Source organism: Podarcis melisellensis (assembly GCF_964234715.1).
Source record: "Podarcis melisellensis genome assembly, chromosome: 2".
Taxonomy (NCBI): domain Eukaryota; kingdom Metazoa; phylum Chordata; class Lepidosauria; order Squamata; family Lacertidae; genus Podarcis; species Podarcis melisellensis.
The window spans coordinates 103,577,092-103,595,501 of NC_138529.1; the positions used below are offsets into that span (position 1 = coordinate 103,577,092).

The 18,410-nt window shown below is 49.5% G+C and overlaps 1 protein-coding gene across 1 annotated transcript; it reads left to right on the forward strand.

The window, feature by feature from the left end:
* The first annotated feature begins 1,426 nt into the window (after nt 1-1,426).
* Nucleotides 1,427-17,810, forward strand: LOC309364814 (uncharacterized protein). Its single transcript, XM_081902741.1, has 6 exons — nt 1,427-1,630; nt 4,613-5,165; nt 8,376-8,761; nt 12,165-12,325; nt 14,398-14,530; nt 17,210-17,810. Exons 1-6 carry the CDS (start codon nt 1,571-1,573, stop codon nt 17,396-17,398), a joined length of 1,482 nt encoding a protein of 493 aa, XP_081758867.1. The 5' UTR covers nt 1,427-1,570; the 3' UTR covers nt 17,399-17,810.
* The last annotated feature ends 600 nt before the right edge of the window (nt 17,811-18,410 follow it).

Genomic DNA, 18,410 nt, shown 5'->3' on the forward strand with positions numbered 1-18,410 from the left:
TCGTGGCTGACTCTGGGGTTGCGGCGCTCATCTCACTTTATTGGTCGAGGGAGCTGGTGTACAGCTTCTGGGTCATGTGGCCAGCATGACTAAGCCGCTTCTGGCGAACCAGAGCAGCGCATGGAAGCACTGTTTACCTTCCCGCCGGAGTGGTACCTATTTATCTACTTGCACTTTGATGTGCTTTCGAACTGCTAGGTTGGCAGGAGCAGGGGCCGAGCAACGGGAGCTCACCCCATCGCGGGGATTCGAACCTCTGACTTTCTGATCGGCAAGTCCTAGGCTCTGTGGTTTAACCCACAGCGCCACCCACATCCCTGCTATTGGGCATAGGGAGAGTTTATCTAGACATTATCTTGTGAGTCCTTGGCTTCTAATTGTATTTCAGGCAGGAAAGTTCTGAAATGATTGAATCAACTGTAGTTCATCAGATTAGTTAATCTCGTTCCCATAGGAGGCAGCGACGGTCACTCACTTAAATGGCTTTAAGAGAGTACACAAATTCATGGCGACGAATATCCATGGCTATTAGCCATCATGACTATTCTCTGCCTCCGCACTAAGGGGCAGTACTGTAATGCTTCTGAGACCAAATGCTGGAAACCACAGCGGGGAGCGGGGCAGGTGGAGTGCGCATGCCTTCAGGTCATGTTTAAGGCTTTCCGACAGGGATCTGGGTGGCCACGTGGAGAACTGGCCGCTGCAATAGTTGGGCCATTGGCCTGATCCAGCTCCTCAAGTCAGTTCATTCCAACTGACTTCCTTCCGGAGATCTTGCATTTAGTAGTGTTGTCATGTTTAACGATTGGTTTGTTGGATCAATCCTTTGAAAATTATTTGTCTAAACCAGCCTTTCTCAACCTGTAGGTCCCCAGAGGTTGTTGAACTACAACTCCCATCATGCCTAGCTAGCAAGGCCAGAGCTTAGGGATGATGGGAGTTGTAGTCCAACAACATCTGGGAACCCACAGATGCTCCTGATGAATAGGGGCTCTTCTGATTGTAGGGCATTCTGTTTTTGAACGTTCCCTTTTGTTCAAACACCTCCCTGCAAATAGAAAGCTAGCACCACAGCAAGAAGCAACTTAAAGCTAGAAGTGTTTGTGCGTGATGGGCTAGCTTTCTGTTTGCAGGGGGTTCAAAAACAGATACGCGAGTGGTGATTAAAAACGCTCATCTCCCTACCGAAGTGGAGCGGTGTTTTCCCCCTTTTTCTTAAGTCTTATTATTATTTCATTTAAGTGGAGCGGTATTATTATTAATAATAATAATAATAATAATTTATTATTTATAGCCCCGCCCATCTGGCTGGGTTTCCTCAATCCGCTGCACACGTGTAAAACCAAGCGTCGTTTCTTTCTTATCAAACTCGCAACGTGCCAGTGCCAAAGCCAACGCAGCAGCCACTCGAACGGCAAAAACCAACCAGCCACAATGAACAGCAGTCGGCAAACTTGAGCGGAAAACGGAGTCCGGTCGCCAGGGGGCGCCGCAGCCTCCGTAAGCGCAACGAGGAAACGCAAAAGGGGAGGAAGAGGCGTCTCTAGGCGCCGAGCGAAAAAACCCCTCTATGGTTACATGCCGGAGGCGGCGGAGCGGAAGTGGGACGCCGGGCAGCGGCGGTATCTTGGTAACGGTGGAGAGGAAGGGGCGGGTGGGGGAGGGGGAGGGGAGCGCTGCTGGTGGGGATGGCGGTTGTTGGTGGTTTCTGTCGGGACTGGGTCACGTGGCTGGATCAGGGCTGGGAAGGAGGAGGGGGAAGGGCACCCCTCGCCCACCCCTCGCCCTCCCACCAGAGGTCCCATGGGAGAGGACGAGCCTCATGGACCCACTTGCCCTCTCCCCCCGACCCTTGGGGGTCCGGGGCTGGGTGTGGAGAGAGGGTCCCTGGGGCGAGGGATCCTGTGATGGTGGCTAAGAGGGGGATGCCGTGAGAGGGTTAGAGGCAGTTAAGGTCAGGCTGGAGGAAATAAGAAGCTTAAGAAAACTGCTGCCATGCCTGAGGGGTAGCTCCGCTGGTAGGGCATGAGACACACTCACTCACTCTCTATATATAATTAAGGTGATTTCAGTTAAAAGAAATCAAGTGATACAGGGGAAAAAAGGAAAAGTGAGAGGGAGAAAAACAACAAGATACATATAAAAGCGAAAATATGCACACACACAAATGGCAATATGCGATATTCCCATACATTACCGTGGTACCTCGGGTTACATACGCTTCAGGTTACAGACTCCGCTAACCCAGAAATAGTACCGCGGGTTAAAAACTTTGCTTCAGGATGAGAAGAGAAATCGTGCTCCGGCGGCCCGGTGGCAACAGGAGGCCCCATTAGCTAAAGTGGTGCTTCAGGTTAAGAACAGTTTCAGGTTAAGAACAGCCCTCCGGAATGAATTAAGTACTTAACCCGAGGTACCACTGTATTGTATAAATTTGTATAGTGTTATTAAGAGCATGAGATTCTTAATCTCGGGGTTGTGGATTCGAGCCCCATGTTGGACAACAAGGTTCCTGCACTGCAGGCGGTTGGACTAGATGACCCTTGTGGTCCCTTCCAACTCTGCAAATCTATGATTCTGTGACTTGTGTGGGCGGACATGCAGGACTCACCAAACTGGTAATCGCCAGCCTTGCAGTACGGGTTTACCTTGTTGCAGATCCGCTCACCTGTGTTCGGTGAGCTTTATTCCCACATTAAGGTGTGTACATGAAAGAAGGCAGCCTTAGGGTTCAGGAGCTGGCTTGAAAGCAACAAGTGCCGTTAAGCACAGTGGAACTGCTGGCCAGCCTTGCGCAAGTCTGGTTAATTTGCTTGGTTTTTAAGCTAAGGCGGGTTTGTGTAGGAGTAAAGAACAGAGTAGAATATTTAGCTTCTGATTCTTGCAAGAAAATATTTGGTGGTTCTGTTTTGCCTTTGATGTGGAATAACAGTCCTCCTTACATATTGTATGAAATGCATTTGCCAGAGGTGGAAATAAAAACATCAGTTGCATTGCCTTTTTTGGATCAAGTCTTCTCCAACTGGCTATCTTGTTTTGCTTCTGGAAAACTGAGAAGCAGGAAGAATGGGAAGTAGACTCCCCATTGTCTCCTGCATGTGGTGATCAGAAATACACATAGAGAAGATCTCTGAACATTCTTGCATACAAATGTGCCCTGAATGCTGAGGTTCCATGTTAAATTGTGGCAAGTAGTAGACTCTGAGTGGTAGACTCTACCTTCATATGTCGGGCAGCAGCTAATCTAATCCTTTTTTTAAGAACCTCTCTCTCTGCTAATTGTTTCCCACACATCTTGTGACAATGATTTGCGTAAGTTCAGTTATGCAAAGTTCTTCCTTTTGTTTGTGAGCGGGTGGCTATGGAATATCTGCAAGCTGTTGCTTATGGTTGTCTGCTTATGTGGGACAGAGTGAGTGTACACCAACACATCAGGTAGGAGAGGAAACAGATGAGCAAGGTATAGTGGGAATTAGTGCTTGGGCAGTTTGAAATAGGGACATAAAGAACCGTAGGAGAAAGATCAGGTGAATCTAAGGTGCTGGGTGTATCCTGGTCAGTCCTTGTATGCTGGAGTCTCTGCGGTGTTCTAGTTCCAGAATTGACAGCATCTGGTGGGTAAAGTGTTGGATTCAGCTTGACAGATGAGAAACCATATTTATTTTAGTGAATAGATAAGGGAGTAGGTTGCATGTGTGATCTAAAAAACCACGTGAGAGGAAGGGCCATTTCTCAATGGCAGAGCATGTGTTTTGAGTGCACAAGTTCCCAGATTCAGTCCCCAGCATCTCCAGGGTGAGCTGGGAATTGCTTCTGTCTGAAAACCTTGGGAAGCCACCGCCAGTCATTGTTGATCATCTTGAGCTAGAGGGAGCAGTTGTCTGACTTGGGTATAAGGCAGCTTCCTATGTTCCTTCCTAAAACTAGAGTTCAGAACCAGCTCAGTTATTGATCAGTTAGAGGCAGGTTTCTATAAATGCAAATCTTTCAATGCACTTTCTTGCCGGTTTCTTCTCACACATGCAAACCTTAGGAAGTCAATACACTTTCTCCGCATTATGATAGCTTTGTCAAATTTGTGGATTGGCTTTCGCTGGGGTGGTCTAGGGAAAGTAAACATTTTTTCTGCTTCAATCGCCCATCTATAAAAAGAAATGGCACAAATTAGCTCAGAGGATATTGAGGGTGCAGATTATGAAGTTGATCAGAGCACTGTTTTATTCCCACAATGCCTCAGTCTCAACATTTCACCATGCTGAGCAGTAGAAAGTCCATGTAGTGGGCTTTATAGCTGAGTGAACCTGGATCTAATTATACAGTGGTACCTCGGGTTAAGAACTTAATTTGTTCTGGAGGTCTGTTCTTAACCTGAAACTGTTCTTAACCTGAAGCACCACTTTAGCTAATGGGGCCTCCTGCTGCTGCCGCGCCACCGGAGCACGATTTCTGTTCTCATCCTGAAACAAAGTTCTTAACCTGAAGCACTATTTCTGGGTTAGCGGACTCTGTAACCTGAATCGTATGTAACCTCAGGTACCACTGTATAAGCTTCTGCTTCACATTGAATGACATAGGGGAAAATAGTGACCATTTACTCCTCTTGTCCCTACAGTTGAGCCTGAGGCGGCATCTCCCTCCTAATTCATCCCAGCCCATGAGTGACCCAACGGCTTCAAGGGAGAGAGATCTCTCTGGCAGCTGCACCGCAGGAGATGATATTTCCAACACGGATCCGAACGATTTGAAACCCAAGCTGATGGCCATATGTACAGAGATGGCTCCTGGAACAGTTGGTACACAGTCTGTCTCCGGTAGTTCCAGCTTGATGAAAAGAAAATCTTGTTCTGAGACTGATGGTCTTGGGAATGGTGTAAGAAATTCTGCAGAGGAGAACCAGGTCACCAATCTCAGCTGTGCAGAAGGGCAACGTGGCCAGTCTGCCCAAAGAGAAGAAGATGAAGAAATGGACTGCCAGCAGCCAAGAACTACCACCAGCTTAGTCCCTCTTTCCGGGGTGATCTTAAGCCCTAAGAAACGGAAGCTGGTTCTACACATAGACTTAAACAACACTATCGTAGTGTCTGATGCTGTCACCGGTCAGGACCCCAGAGCTGCTCTAAACTATTTCCTGAGTACTGTCACCTGGGGGAAAATCGACCCCACAGGTAAGACCATGCGAGCAGCTGAAATTCCAGTTCCTGTGACATAAAACTTAAGTTCAATGGCTGGATGAAACTGCAAGAAATAAGAATTGCTTGTGGTTTTTTTAATCATTTTTGATTTTCAGGATAGGTGATGCAGAGAAACACAGTATGGCCAAGGGGTGTGTAGGGAAGGAGGCAGAAGCCTGGGGGATAATTTAATGTAGGGCTAAGGAGATTGCTCTGTTAGCACAAGCATCTCTCCTTGTCTGATGGAGCAGTCTCCCCTCTCCTACCCCCACGTGCTGTTCTGTGGGGAGAAGGTGGGGCTGGGGGAAGCCCCCGTTGTGCTAATTCACATCTAGACATCTGAAGGCAGCCCTGTTCAAGGAAGTTTTTAATGTGTGACATTTTAATGTATTTTTAATCTTTGTTGGAAGCCGCCCAGAGTGGCTGGGGAAGCCCAGGCAGATGGGCGGGGTACAAATAATAAATTATTATTATTATTATAGTGCAGTGATTCTCAAACTTTTTTCTCTGGGCCATACTTTCAGAATAAAAATTTACCACCACCACCCTGTTTTTTAGATATTTAAAAAGTTTGCAAGCAAACCACCAAAACCAAAAAATGACAACCCTCACCAGCTGTTGAAGAAAATAATATTAATCTATTTACAAATGCACTCCCAGTTTTCTATTATTCTGCCTAACGCATTTTCAAGTATGATGTCCTGTTCATCAGAGGCAGCAAGCGTCGCTTGTTGGGTTTCTTTTGTCTTTTAAGAGAGCCTTCCAGATGCATTATACATAATGATAGAAAATTGAGTGTTTTTGTAAAGAAAAAAACTTTTCTTCGGCATCTTTTTATGATTGCCTTGCTTTCCCCCCACCTTGAGTTGGTACTGCCATCTTTCTGGCAAGCTCCCAACCTGTACTCTGCATACCACAGAGGAAAAAGGGGTTGGACAGCGAGGTGGGAAGATGGGTTAAAAATGGACTGGAAGTAGCCACCCACCCTCTCATGACACCTCCACTTGCACTCCCTCTCAGCATTAGCATTGGAAAGCAAACAGGGCAGTCCTGCCCATTGTATCTCATCCCAGGCTCAAGGCTAACTTGCCTACATCCTCGGCTTTTTGGATCTGGACCAAGAGACTACTAGCCTGGCGCTCTGCTGCAAGACAGCACCGTGTGCTATTATGCCGCCCACGAGCCAAATCTCCTTATAGATCAGGCTCTTTTGTTTTGTGCAAAGGGAACCGTATCAAAGGAGCTGTTGCATCCTGTATCTCGCCCAGGCACATTTACATATTGTTGGTCTCTTCAGAATTAGGTTTAAGCCGCCTGCCAACTCTCTCTCGCACACATGCGGGAGCACCAAGAAGTTAAAATTAACATGTACTGAGCTAAGCTGTTTGACTTCAGGTGCCCTCTGTCTGAACTGTCGCCACTTGCGTGAGAGATTTGTATTCTACTTCACTGCGCATTGTTCTCTTCCTTCCACCAATCCCCCACTTTTTTTTTAAAAAAAGGTATTAAATAAAAATGGGATGCAGATGGCGCCGTGGGTTAAACCCCAGAGCCTAGGACTTGCCAATCAGAAGGTCGGCGGTTCGAATCCCCACGACGGGGTGAGCTCCTTTGCTCGGTCCCTGTTCCTGCCAACCTAGCAGTTCGAAAGCACGTCAAAGTGCAAGTAGATAAATAGGTACCCCTCCGGCGGGAAGGTAAACGGCATTTCCGTGCGCTGCTCTGGTTCGCCAGAAGCGGCTTAGTCATGCTGGCCACATGATCCAGAAGCTGTATGCTGGCTCCCTCGGCCAATAAAGCAAGATGAGTGCTGCAACCCCAGAGTCGTCCGCGACTGGACCTAATGGTCAGGGGTCCCTTTACCTTTACCTTTATTCAATAAAAGGCTGTTGCAGAAACACTGTAGCAGCCTTTGCCAACCTAGTGCCCTCCAGGTGTTTTGGACTCCCAATTCCCATTAGGATGTGCTAGCTAGCCTCGATGAGCATTGTAGACCAAAACATCTGGAGGGCACCGGGCTGGCAAAGGTTGCTGTAAAGGAGGTCCTTATTTAGTGCACTCTACACACTGAGCTCTGTGCATTCTAGGCACTGGCAGTGGAGTTCCAGGATTTTGTGCAGGGAGTCTTTCCCAGCCAAACTCTGAGATTCTGCGAGAGGGGAGAGTGCTCGAATCCTGCACCTGGTTGGCCACTGTGAGAACAGGATGCTGGACCAGGGGGGCCATTGGTCTGATCCAGCAGGCTCTTATTTTCCTATGAGATGCTGGAGCCTTCTGCATGACAAGCAGATTTTCTGTTGGCAAGCTCTGTCCCCTTCCCAGGCTTTGAGTTGGCTCTGAAGGTGTAAGTGAAGCTGTGCTGGGACTAAGGGCCCACGACAGAGTGTGAGCCCATCAATGGAAGAGAGAGAGAGTTCTTCCTTCCTTTAGACCCTAAACCATGGGTAGGCAAACTAAGGCCCCAGGGCCGGATCCAGCTCAATTGCCTTCTAAATCCGGCCCGCGGATGGTCCAGGAATCAGCATGTTTTTACATGAGTAGAATGTGTGCTTTTATTTAAAATGCATCTCTGGGTTATTTGTGGGGCCTGCCTGGTGTTTCTACATGAGTAGAATGTGTCCTTTTATTTAAAATGCATCTCTGGGTTATTTGTGGGGCATAGGAATTTGTTCATTTTTTCTTCTTCAAAATACTAGTCCGGACAGTGGACCAGCCTCCTGCTGAAAAAGTTTGCTGACCTCAAGTTCGCCTCCCAAACTTGAAGCATGGGAAGTCCCAATAAAAATTTTATAATTTGGCAGAATATTTGGATTATTTGATATGTATATGTATAATTTGGAATGCAGTGGTACCTCGGGTTAAGTACTTAATTCGTTCTGGAAGTCCGTACTTAACCTGAAACTGTTCTTAACCTGAAGCACCACTTTAGCTATTGGGGCCTCCTGCTGCCGCCATGCCGCTGCTGAACGATTTCTGTTCTCATCCTGAAGCAAAGTTCTTTACCTGAAGCACTATTTCTGGGTTAGCGAAGTCTGTAACCTGAAGCATATGTAACCTGAAGCGTATGTAACCCGAGGTACCACTGTATTTAATGTGATTTGATTGGATTGTTAAAATGGAAAACTTAATAAAAATGATTTTTTTAAAAAAGAAAAAGTTTGCGGACCGCTGCCCTCAACTCACCTCCTTCCTCTTTCCTTACAGGCAAGTGGCAGTGGCTGAGCGAGTCCCCCTCGTTGCTCCCTCCCTGCCCGGGCGCAGTGAGTTTTTACTCCCAGTACGGCCGCAATACCCGATTCACGGACACGCCCCCCGGGCGGAAGTTCCGCGATCTTCACAAGCGCCACCTGCAACTTCTGGAGTGGCAGGGGCCGCCTCACCCGCTGCTCTCCATCCCCGGCCAGCGGGGCAAGCGCTACCACTTGGTGCTGCCTTCCTTCTTCCGCCTCGTGGAGAGCCTGCGCCGGGAAGGGAGGCACTTTGCCGTCGTCTTCCGCACCTTTGGCACGGACTTGGCTCGCGTCCTGACGGCAGTGCGCTGCGCCCTGGAGGGGGAGCACCCCCACTTCCCTGCGCTGCAGGACGTCTCGGTGAGTGGGCAGAAAAAGAGCATCCTGGGATAATGTCCCTCAGGAGGCTGTGGACTCTCCTTCCTTGGAGGTTTTTAAGCATCTGTTATGGATATTTTAGGGACGTGGGTGGCGCTGTGGGTTAAACCAAAGAGCCTAGGACTTGCCAATCAGAAGGTCGGCGGTTCGAATCCCAGTGACGGGGTGAGCTCCCATTGCTCGGGCCCTGCTCCTGCCAACCTAGCAGTTCAAAGGCACCTCAAAGTGCAAGTAGATAAATAGGTACCGCTCCAGTGGGAAGGTAAACGGCATTTCTGTGCACGGCTCTGGTTCACCAGAAGCGGCTTAGTCATGCTGGCCACATGACCCGGAAGCTGTACGCCAGCTCCCTCGGCCAATAAAGCGAGATGAGCACCGCAACCCCAGGGTTGGCCATGACTGGACCTAATGGTCAGGGGTCCTTTATGGACATTTTAGATTCCTGCATTGCAGGGGGTTGGACTAGGTGATGCTTGGGGTCCTTTCCAACTTGACAATTCTATAATTCTATGTATTCCTCCATTGCTATTGCTGCTTTAGTCATGACCTGCCTTTTCCACAAGCCCAGCAAGCTTGGCTGAGGCTCTTTGATCCCAGTGCCTTCTGCCTTATTTGTTTGTTCAGTATTCTAGACGCCTTTCCGCTGAAGACACCTTTTAATTTATTGCCTTTGTATCCCACCAAAGGAGGACGCTGGTGGCGCTGTGGTTTAACCCGTAGAGCTTAGAACTTGCCGATCAGAAGGTCGGTGGTTCAAATCCCCGCGACGGGGTGAGCTCCCGTTGCTCGGTCCCTGCTCCTGCCAACCTAGCAGTTCGAAAGCACGTCAAAGTGCAAGTAGATAAATAGGTACCACTCTGGCAGGAAGGTAAACAGAGTTTCCGTGCGCTGCTCTTGTTTGCCAGAAGCGGCTTAGTCATGCTGGGCACATGACCCAGAAGCTGTACGCTGGCTCCCTCGGCCAGTAAAGCGAGATGAGCGCCGCAACCCCAGAGTCGGTCATGACTGGACCTAATGGTCAGGGGCCCCTTTACCTTACCTTATCCCACCAAGGAGCTCAAGGTGGCATACTTGGTTCTCCTTGTCCTCCTTTATCCCTACAACAACCCTGTGGGGTAGGTTAACCTCAGAGGCAGTGAGTGGCCCAAGGCCACCCGATGAGCTTCATGGCTGAGTGGGGATTTGAACCCTGGTTTCCCAGGTCATGGCCTTCCATGCAGCCCCTCAGCAGGCTTTAGGAGTCTCTGTTGGCATCCTATCAGATGCAGGCTAAGACTACCTGATTCTACACCCCTTAATGGGAGTGAAAGGCAGGATATCAAGTCCAAACTCCTCCTCCTCCTCCTCCTCCTCCTCCTCCTCCTCCTCTTCTTCTTCTTCTTCTTCTTCTTCTTCTTCTTCTTCTTCTTCTTCCCTCCTCTAGGAAATCCTGCCAAGCTCACAGCTGATTGCTTCCTCTCTCTGAAGGGTAGCCAGCCAAAATTAAATCTGGCATTATTTAATTAGGCTGCCCGATAAGAAATGAATATAATACTGGAGGTGTGGAGCTTTGGATTTGATAGGGACTCTCCTTTGCGCTTTGGGGACCAAGGCTGCCAACATTATACATTGCAATATCTTGTCTGAAAGTGAAGAATCCTGGTGGCTTTGCTGGAATCCTGGAGGAATTCAGCTGTCATTAAAAATAGCAGGTTTTTGGTCTCTGTACTTCCAAAGTGAAGCTTCTGAATAATGGGCTAAATATTCAGGAACTGGGGAAAGCCTGGTTATGACTTAAATGATCTTGAGGTGGTCTGTTTCTAGCTTGCAGTGCTTTCTGTGCCCTTGCTATGGGGCCCTGTACCTACCTTTCCATTCTTAAGCACCTGTGCATCCTCCATTTGCCACATTTCTCTGAATCCTAGGCTCTATTTTATTTAGCTAGGTTTGATGGGTAGAGCGCTGCAGACTTTAGCTGGTACTCCTTGTGGAGCTTGGGGCACTTAATGTTCCCATTTTACAGATGAGAAACTGAAGCAAACAACAATGAGCTTGCCAAAATGGTGACTAAGGCGGCATTTGATTGAAGTCCAAAACACTGTCCACAAGATTGGACCATGCTGGCTCTCTGCTTAGACAGAAGGCATTTGATGCATGAAAAGAGACAAATTCTGCCATCCGTTGATGCTTAGTGGCATTTGAGAGGACCAAATAAATATTTTGACACCGCTAAAAGCCTTCCTTTATAATTGGAATTAAATGTGAGTCAATTTCAGTGTTGTTAAGGACTGAACTTTTGCCACATCCATCAGTTCTGGTACACTGCCAGCTGCCGAGAGAATTCAGCTATGGCAACCTTTGTGATCTGTTAGGGGATGTTTGATGGTTATGCAATTATATTTATTACTTAATGTATTACATTTCTATCTCACCATTCCTCCATTGCACTCAGGAGACGATCCCATTTTCATACTTGTGAGGTAGGTTCGGCTAATGGTGAGGGACCGGCCCAAAGCTGCCCTGTGTAAATTTCATGACTGAGTGGACGTTTCCACCCAGATCTCTGCAATAGAGTTTGCTGTCCATTATACTGCATGGGTTCTCCAGCTGTTGCAGTTGAGATCCATACCCAGGAACAGGATCAGATATTGGTAGCACACAACAGGCTGTTGCTCTCATTCCCTACTTCCCATAGGCATCCGGCTATGAGAAAGGGAATTCTAAAGACCGCTTGGCCCTGACATCCATTTCAGCTCCAGGTTTAACATGCAACACATTCACACGCAAGTCGAGAAACTTTCTGCTGGTCACACGGAAGTAGCCAAGCCGAGTGCCCAATGTTGTTGAACTCCAACTCACGGCATCCTAACCGTTGGCAAAATTGGTGGGGGCTGATGGGAGTTGTAGTCCAAAACAGGGGCACTAGGTTGGGGAAGGCTGAAGGAGGCCTTAATCCATTTGGTGGGACAGCCCCCTTCTGCATCCAGGTGGGGCAATGCCCCAGGGGCGGAGCTACCTGCCCTGGCACCTGGGGCAGGGGCAGGGCTAGCCGCCCCGTGGGGGTGTGGCTAGCTGCCTGCACAGCGAGCGTTGGGGGGGGTGCCATTAGCCGCCCTCAGCAGCGTTGTCCCTAGCAGCCCGCCGCCTGCACAGCGAGCGGGGTGGGTGGCGCTGCAATGTCACCCGCCCTCACGGCTGGCACCCGGTGCGCACCGCACCCCCCACACCCACCTTCCTCCGCCAGTGCAACGCCCTTGATCCTCAGTTCAGGGTGATTCCTCTTCTCAGTTCACACAATGCTCTGCTTTGATGACTTCAAGTTTGCTGCTGAGAGCTTGACAGGAGCGTGATCTGTGTTTCATTTGCTTTTTTCACACACCCCCTCCTCCCCGCCACGCTATGGCAGCTGCCGGTGGACATCAGTCCTGGAACGATACGTTGCAGCAAGCGAAAGGTGGTGTTGACGCAGGGAGCAGGGCGGCTCTCCAGTGAAGATGGCGAGAGGAAACTGTACCTCTACTTCAGCTCCAGGGAAGGCCTTTGCGGCTTCCAGGATCACTTTGACTGGTGAGGAATAAGAATGGCGGCTTGCTTCTTAGCCTGTGGCGACTGCTGTGCTTTTACTTAGGGTGATGTCGGTGATTCGTTTATAGTGGCTTTCAAAAAACCCCAGCTTGGCCAGACTTTTTTAATTGCCCCACCAGCACACAAATTTATTGTGTCCTGGCCTCATGTGACAGTCGCTTCTGAGCCAGGCAAATGACTGTGGTCTAAAACAGCCTTCCCAATGTGGCGCCCGATGCTGTTGAACTATAACTCCCATTATCCCTGATAATCCTGGCTGGGACTGTGGGGGTTGTCATCCGGAACAGTTGTAGAGCATCAGGTAGGGGACGGCTGGTATAAATTAGGGTATGTTTGAGCGTCCAATGTTTTTAGAAGTTTTAATTGCATTAGTATTGTAGGGCGGGTTTCAGCTAAGTTGCTGCATGCATGGATCAAGGTCCCCTCGTGCAATGGGACTCCCCGCCCCGCCCCCACACACCTGTGCCCCTAAATCTGCTCTGGCAGGTTGGAGGAAAACCCAGAGCAGGTTTAATGAGCATAGAGAAGTAGGGTTGGGGGGAAGTCTCGGTGCACAAGGAGACTTTTGTTGCATGCACACACTTAGCGCTTAGTTGAATTTTACCCAATACATTTGCCACTCTGGGCTCCTTTGGAGAAAGATGGTGGGTAGAAATCCTAATAATAATGATAATTATAATGATGATGATAGGATTATTATTATTATTATTATTATTAAGAAGAAGAAGAAGAAAGAAAGTGATTCCTCCCTTTTCCCCTGTCTCCATCCTGACATTCCTGCAGGGCTGAGACATGTTTGCTTGCCTCTTCCTTTCGTTTACTGCCAGGATAGAGAATCTGATGCTTTTGGACTCCCAACTCCCATGATCCCTGATCAAAGGCCATGTTAAGTGGGCCTGATGGAAACTGTAGTCCAACGACGTCTGGAGGTCCATAGGTTCGCCACCTCTCCCTTACTGAGCTCACATCTGCCAAGATACCTGAGAACAATTGTTTAAAGTCACCATTGGTTCTTTAAGATCCACCTGACTCTGCCGTATTCTGCTGCTGAGATTAGGACTGAGGGCTCATCTTGTCCTATACCAGAAAAAAAAGGAGAGGCAGGGAATGGACTGTGCTAAATTCAGGTAGTTCTGTTGGGAATAACTCTCTTGCTTTGACATGCAGCCTGAGCCACCGGAAGCTTTGAGCAAACCTGTTAGTTTTGTGATCTAGAAAAGATGGACTCTTGGGCCATCTGGCAATGTAGCCAGACAAAGCTGAGCACAACCCAGTTGTAATACTTGAGCATCTATTTGTTTTGAGTACTGGAAGGCTTGCCCTGCCTGAGCCCTTCATCAGACACTGGCGGCCCTTCCTGCACCCTTTTCTCTGGGTTCTGTTCTGTGGTACATGGAGCACAAACAGCTCCCATTGCATGTGAAGTCCTGCACTGAGAATTATGCATCCCTGTTCGCAGTTTCCCCTCCCATGCAGGGTCCTGTGGTGGTAGCCTAAGAAGCTTTTCAAATATGATTTTGAAGAAGCAGGTTTCTTTTGCACAGGAGCTTGGAAATATTTTTGTATTCTCACGAGAGAGCTCTGAAATGGGAGGTTCCCGTGGCGAAGAGCTGGATCGCAAACAGCCAACGCAACTTCTATCCATCTTTTTTGGCTCTTAGTCCCTGTCCGCCATCGACCTGAACCTTTTCTTTTTTTTATCATCTCATTCCTTGTCAAAAGTCATCTAAATCTTCTCAAATGCTGAACCGTGAAAGCAGAATAAATTGTGTAGGATAAGAATAGATGTATTAATTGAGTTGGTATTTGTATGCAGAAAGAATAGGCCAGCTTGACCCTTATGATCACTGCATGCAATACATTTCTTGCCTTCTCGTTTCCATTCGTTGCATTGGTGGGGTCTTTGCTAAGATTCATTTCAGACTCTCGCTTCAGCAACCTAGGAAAAATCCCCATAGGAGTTCTGATCCTCTCTCTCTCTCTCTCTCTCTCTCTCTCTCTCTCTCTCTCTCTGTGTGTGTGTGTGTGTGTGTGTGTGTGTGTGTGTGTTCCAGGTGGGCCAGGAACCAGTTCTCCAGCCGAGGAGGGAAGCCCCTTTGGATCGACCCTCACGACACAAGCACCCACCATATCTGTATCGATGACAACATTCGCCTGAACGATGCCGACACCATCATCCACCCTCGGGTATCGTTGCCATGGATCATTGCTCTAAAATATTCCAGTGTAGAAACAAACAAAAAACACCCCACTTATCAGATCATATCCTCTTTATAATTCTCTTATCCTCACGACAACCCTGGGAGGTGGGCTAGACTGGGCCGGTGAAGGATTGCGGCCAGAGCTTTGAGGCAGAGCGAAGACATGCTTATCTGACAGCCACCTCTGAAACCCTGTGCCGCCCTTAGATGGCAGAGCTGCCTTCCAAACGCCTAGCTTGGTCAGGGGAAACCCTTGGGCAGCCCCAGAGGAGATGCAGAAGAGGGTGGAAGGGATAAGCCAGCTGCCTGTTTAAACCACAGGTGAGCAGAGGAGACTTTGCTGGCACAGAACGGCAGGTGCGTGCTGCCTGCTCTTGCTGGTGTGAGTCATCCCTGTTGCCTGCCGTAGCCCAGCATCCTGCCTCCAAGTGGTCTGAAGCTCATTCACAGCCCTCTGTGCTTAAAGGGCAGCTTCCCCAAAGGAGCATGCTCAGAAGTGAGATTCTGGGGAGAGGAGTGGGAAGGATCTGGCCATTGTGGCAGCTCTCTTTGTGCATGACTGAGAGTGTGCCCTCCCAAGAGGGCATGGGAGGGAATGCACTGGCACCGGCTGGGCTGGCAGAATGAGGAATGGCTGGGCAGAAAGGTTAATTGGTTCCTGCTGGAGTCCAGTCATGACAATGGCCTCCTGGGGTTCTCTGCTGCGCATGGGAAGGGATGCTATCTGCCCCTCCGTTTTGGAAATAAAGGAAGTTTCCTTCCTTTGCATTCAGGACTTAATAGCCGATCAGTTAACGCAAAGAGCTCTTTGCACTAGAGGCGAGGAGCTCCCAGTACCGCCTCTGCCCTATCTGCAGAACGTTTGAGCCCCTGTTTTGCTGAGCAGGGCAGCAGTTCCTCATCCACCCCTGGCCGCATGACCCTGGGCCAAATTATATTTAGAGAGAACGCTGTGGAGGTGACCTTTGGCGCTTCTGCAGACTCCTGATCAAATCTGTTGGCTTCAGAGGCCAGTTGCAGGTCAGCCTCAATCCTGATCCCGCTTTTTCCTCTTCAGTGCATGGATCACATTCCTTTATTTCTGGCCGTTGCTATTTTTATCGCCGGTTTTCTCGTCTGGGCTATTTCTGTTTTTATTGTGCAAGTCGCTTTGAGACACCTTAGTGTAAAAATGCGGCAGATAATAATGACTGTAATAACAAACGTGCTCCAGCTTGCTCTCCTCTGGCTATAGTTTTTTGGTCTGCTCTTTGCTTCCTGGAGGTGGCCTGCTAGATTCAGGGCAAGAGAGGGCTGCGATGCATTTCATAGCAGCGCAGAAGGGAGGACTGGGGGCCTGTGCATGTTTTCAGTCAAGGGCTCCGACAGGAGAGGGGATGTCGGTCCAATTTCCCCTTCTGCAACCTGAAGCTCCTATAGATCAGGCCACTTTAGGTGCTGTTCAGTAAGGACATGAACCAAGATTGAAGATTATACAGGGAACAACGTTCTGTGTTTTCCTTAAAGGTAAAGGTAAAGGGACCCCTGACCATTAGGTCCAGTTATGACCGACTGGGGTTGCAGCGCTCATCTCGCTTTACTGGCCGAGGGAGCCGGCGTACAGCTTCCGGGTCATGTGGCCAGCATGACTAAGCCGCTTCTGGCGAACCAGAACAGCGCACAGAAACGCCGTTTATCTTCCCGCCGGAGCAGTACCTATTTATCTACTTGCACTTTGGCATTCAAACTGCTAGGTTGGCTAGGGACCAAGCAACTGGAGCTCACCCCATTGCGGGGATTCAAACCACCGACCTTCTGATCGGCAAATCCTAAGCTCTGTGGTTTAACCCACAGCACCACCTGTTCCTTAGGAGTAGTCTATATGCAGATCAGGGCAGGAGAGGACCCTGCTGCCACGCAAGCCGAGAGCCAATGCATTTGAAGGGCTTCGCCATTCTGCATCTTCCACAAGGAGTGCTTTCAGGAAGAGTGGCTTGCAGAACTCCTTCCAGTGAGAGGGAACCCAAAGCAAGTTACTACAAAGTCATCGCCGTCGTTGCCCCCCCCCCCACCATACAAGTTTGAGCCATAGCTTGCAGCCCAAAGGCCACTCTTGATATCCCGGGACTTGAGCCGCTCGTGATGTATTTGTTGGCATGTTTGACCCTCTCTTGACTGAATGCTTGCTGGAGGAAATAGTGTCCGAGAGGCCAAAAGTTCCCTTTCCCTGCTGTTGTCCTAGCCAGCCTCACTTTCTAATGAGGGCTCAGGCCTGCTGGAAGCCACAGGCTCTCTTCTGGAATTCCTGCCTCCTAACCCCTCATCATAGGCAGGTAGCCTCTTACTTCTCCGTATTGAGGGGGTGCCACTCTGCACACGCTCAGTGGCACCCTCTGCCATTACTACTTGTGTTCTAAGAGCCTTAGTCTGTTTCCCGTTCCTTGGGCTGGACCGTCTCCAATTTTGTGGCATCCAGACTGTCAGGCTTCTGAAGAGAAGGGGCTTCCAGGTTATCCTTGAGGTCCAACACCTCTCTGTCTCACCCAAGGAGACATGTTGCCACCCAGAGTAAAAGAGGAGAGGGGTGGGCTGGCTGGCAGCTTGTTCTTCTGTTGCCACCTTCTTTGGGCTCCTCTGTCACATCCACGGCCTCAGAATTTTGGCTTTCTCTTCTTTTACCCGGCAGGTGTTCACAGGGCGAGGAAGCAGCTGTCTCCGCACGACCCCTACCTCCGAGCTGTACAACATCTGCCTGGTTCAAACAGACCTCCTGGAGGCCATTGCTGACCCTAGCTATTTCTGCCGCTGCGTCCGACGCTGCGAGGAGAACTATGAGAGCTACCTGGCCAGTGCTGGGGGGAATTGTTGCACCTAAGTGGGGCTGACCTGCGGGAGAGTCTCCCCTCGTATACCATGTGGAGTTCGCAAGAGGAGAATCTTCTATTTGGCGCCTCTCTCTGGGTGTCGGAGTTCCCACCGGAGTCGCTATCCTTACTTTCGCTTCCAGCTCAGAGCCCTGCAGGGGAAATTCTGCAAGCCCAGAAAGCAGGTTTTCTGGTGCTGTCTGAACCTGATCACCTGAACAGAGGCTTTCTTCCTGTTAATATTTATTCAGATGTTGGAGGACGAGCTCATGGAGAGATGGCTGACCTGGGCGAACCTCTGTCTCGAAACGCTTGCAGCTGGCCCGTGGGCCCTACCTCGCTGGTCTCAGCCACGGTGTGGAGAAAAACTGCAGGCCTGTTAACGCAGCCCATCTTTCCAAACATTAAACTCCACTCCAGCTGCTCTTGTTTGTTTTTTGCCTGTGGCAGCGGCTGACCCCAACACATAAAGCCTGGTGCTAAGTGGGTCCCCGTGGGAGAGGTTCACGGGTTAAGGCTTTCCCCCCCTGGCACAGCTGAGCTAAATGAGGGTCGGCAGCTTGTGAATTTCTCCCGTTTAGAGAATTGTTCATCTCTTCCCCGTTCATGAACAGGACAGCTGCGAGATCATCCAGCAGCCACCCTCCAGAGCCTTTTGCCTTCAGAAACGAGGGCTTCGCTTCGTTTCCCTCTCTGTGTGCATGCAGATCGATGTGGACAGAAAGAAGCTGGTCCTCGTGATGCTAGGCTAGGGGGATGTCCTAAGTCAGGGATGTGGAACCTGTGGTCCAGGGAAGGTTCCGTGGCTCAGCGGTAGAGAATCTGCTTTGCATTCAGAAGGTCCCAGGTTCAATCCTCGACATCTCCAGGTAGGCCTCTAGAGACCCCTTTCTGAAATCCTGGAGAGCTTCTGCCAACCAGTGTGGGCAGACTGAGCCGGATGACGGACAGTCCGATTTGGTATTTTTGATTTGTTTTGTTTTTTTCGTTGCTTTTCATTCAAATCCCAAGGCGACTTACATA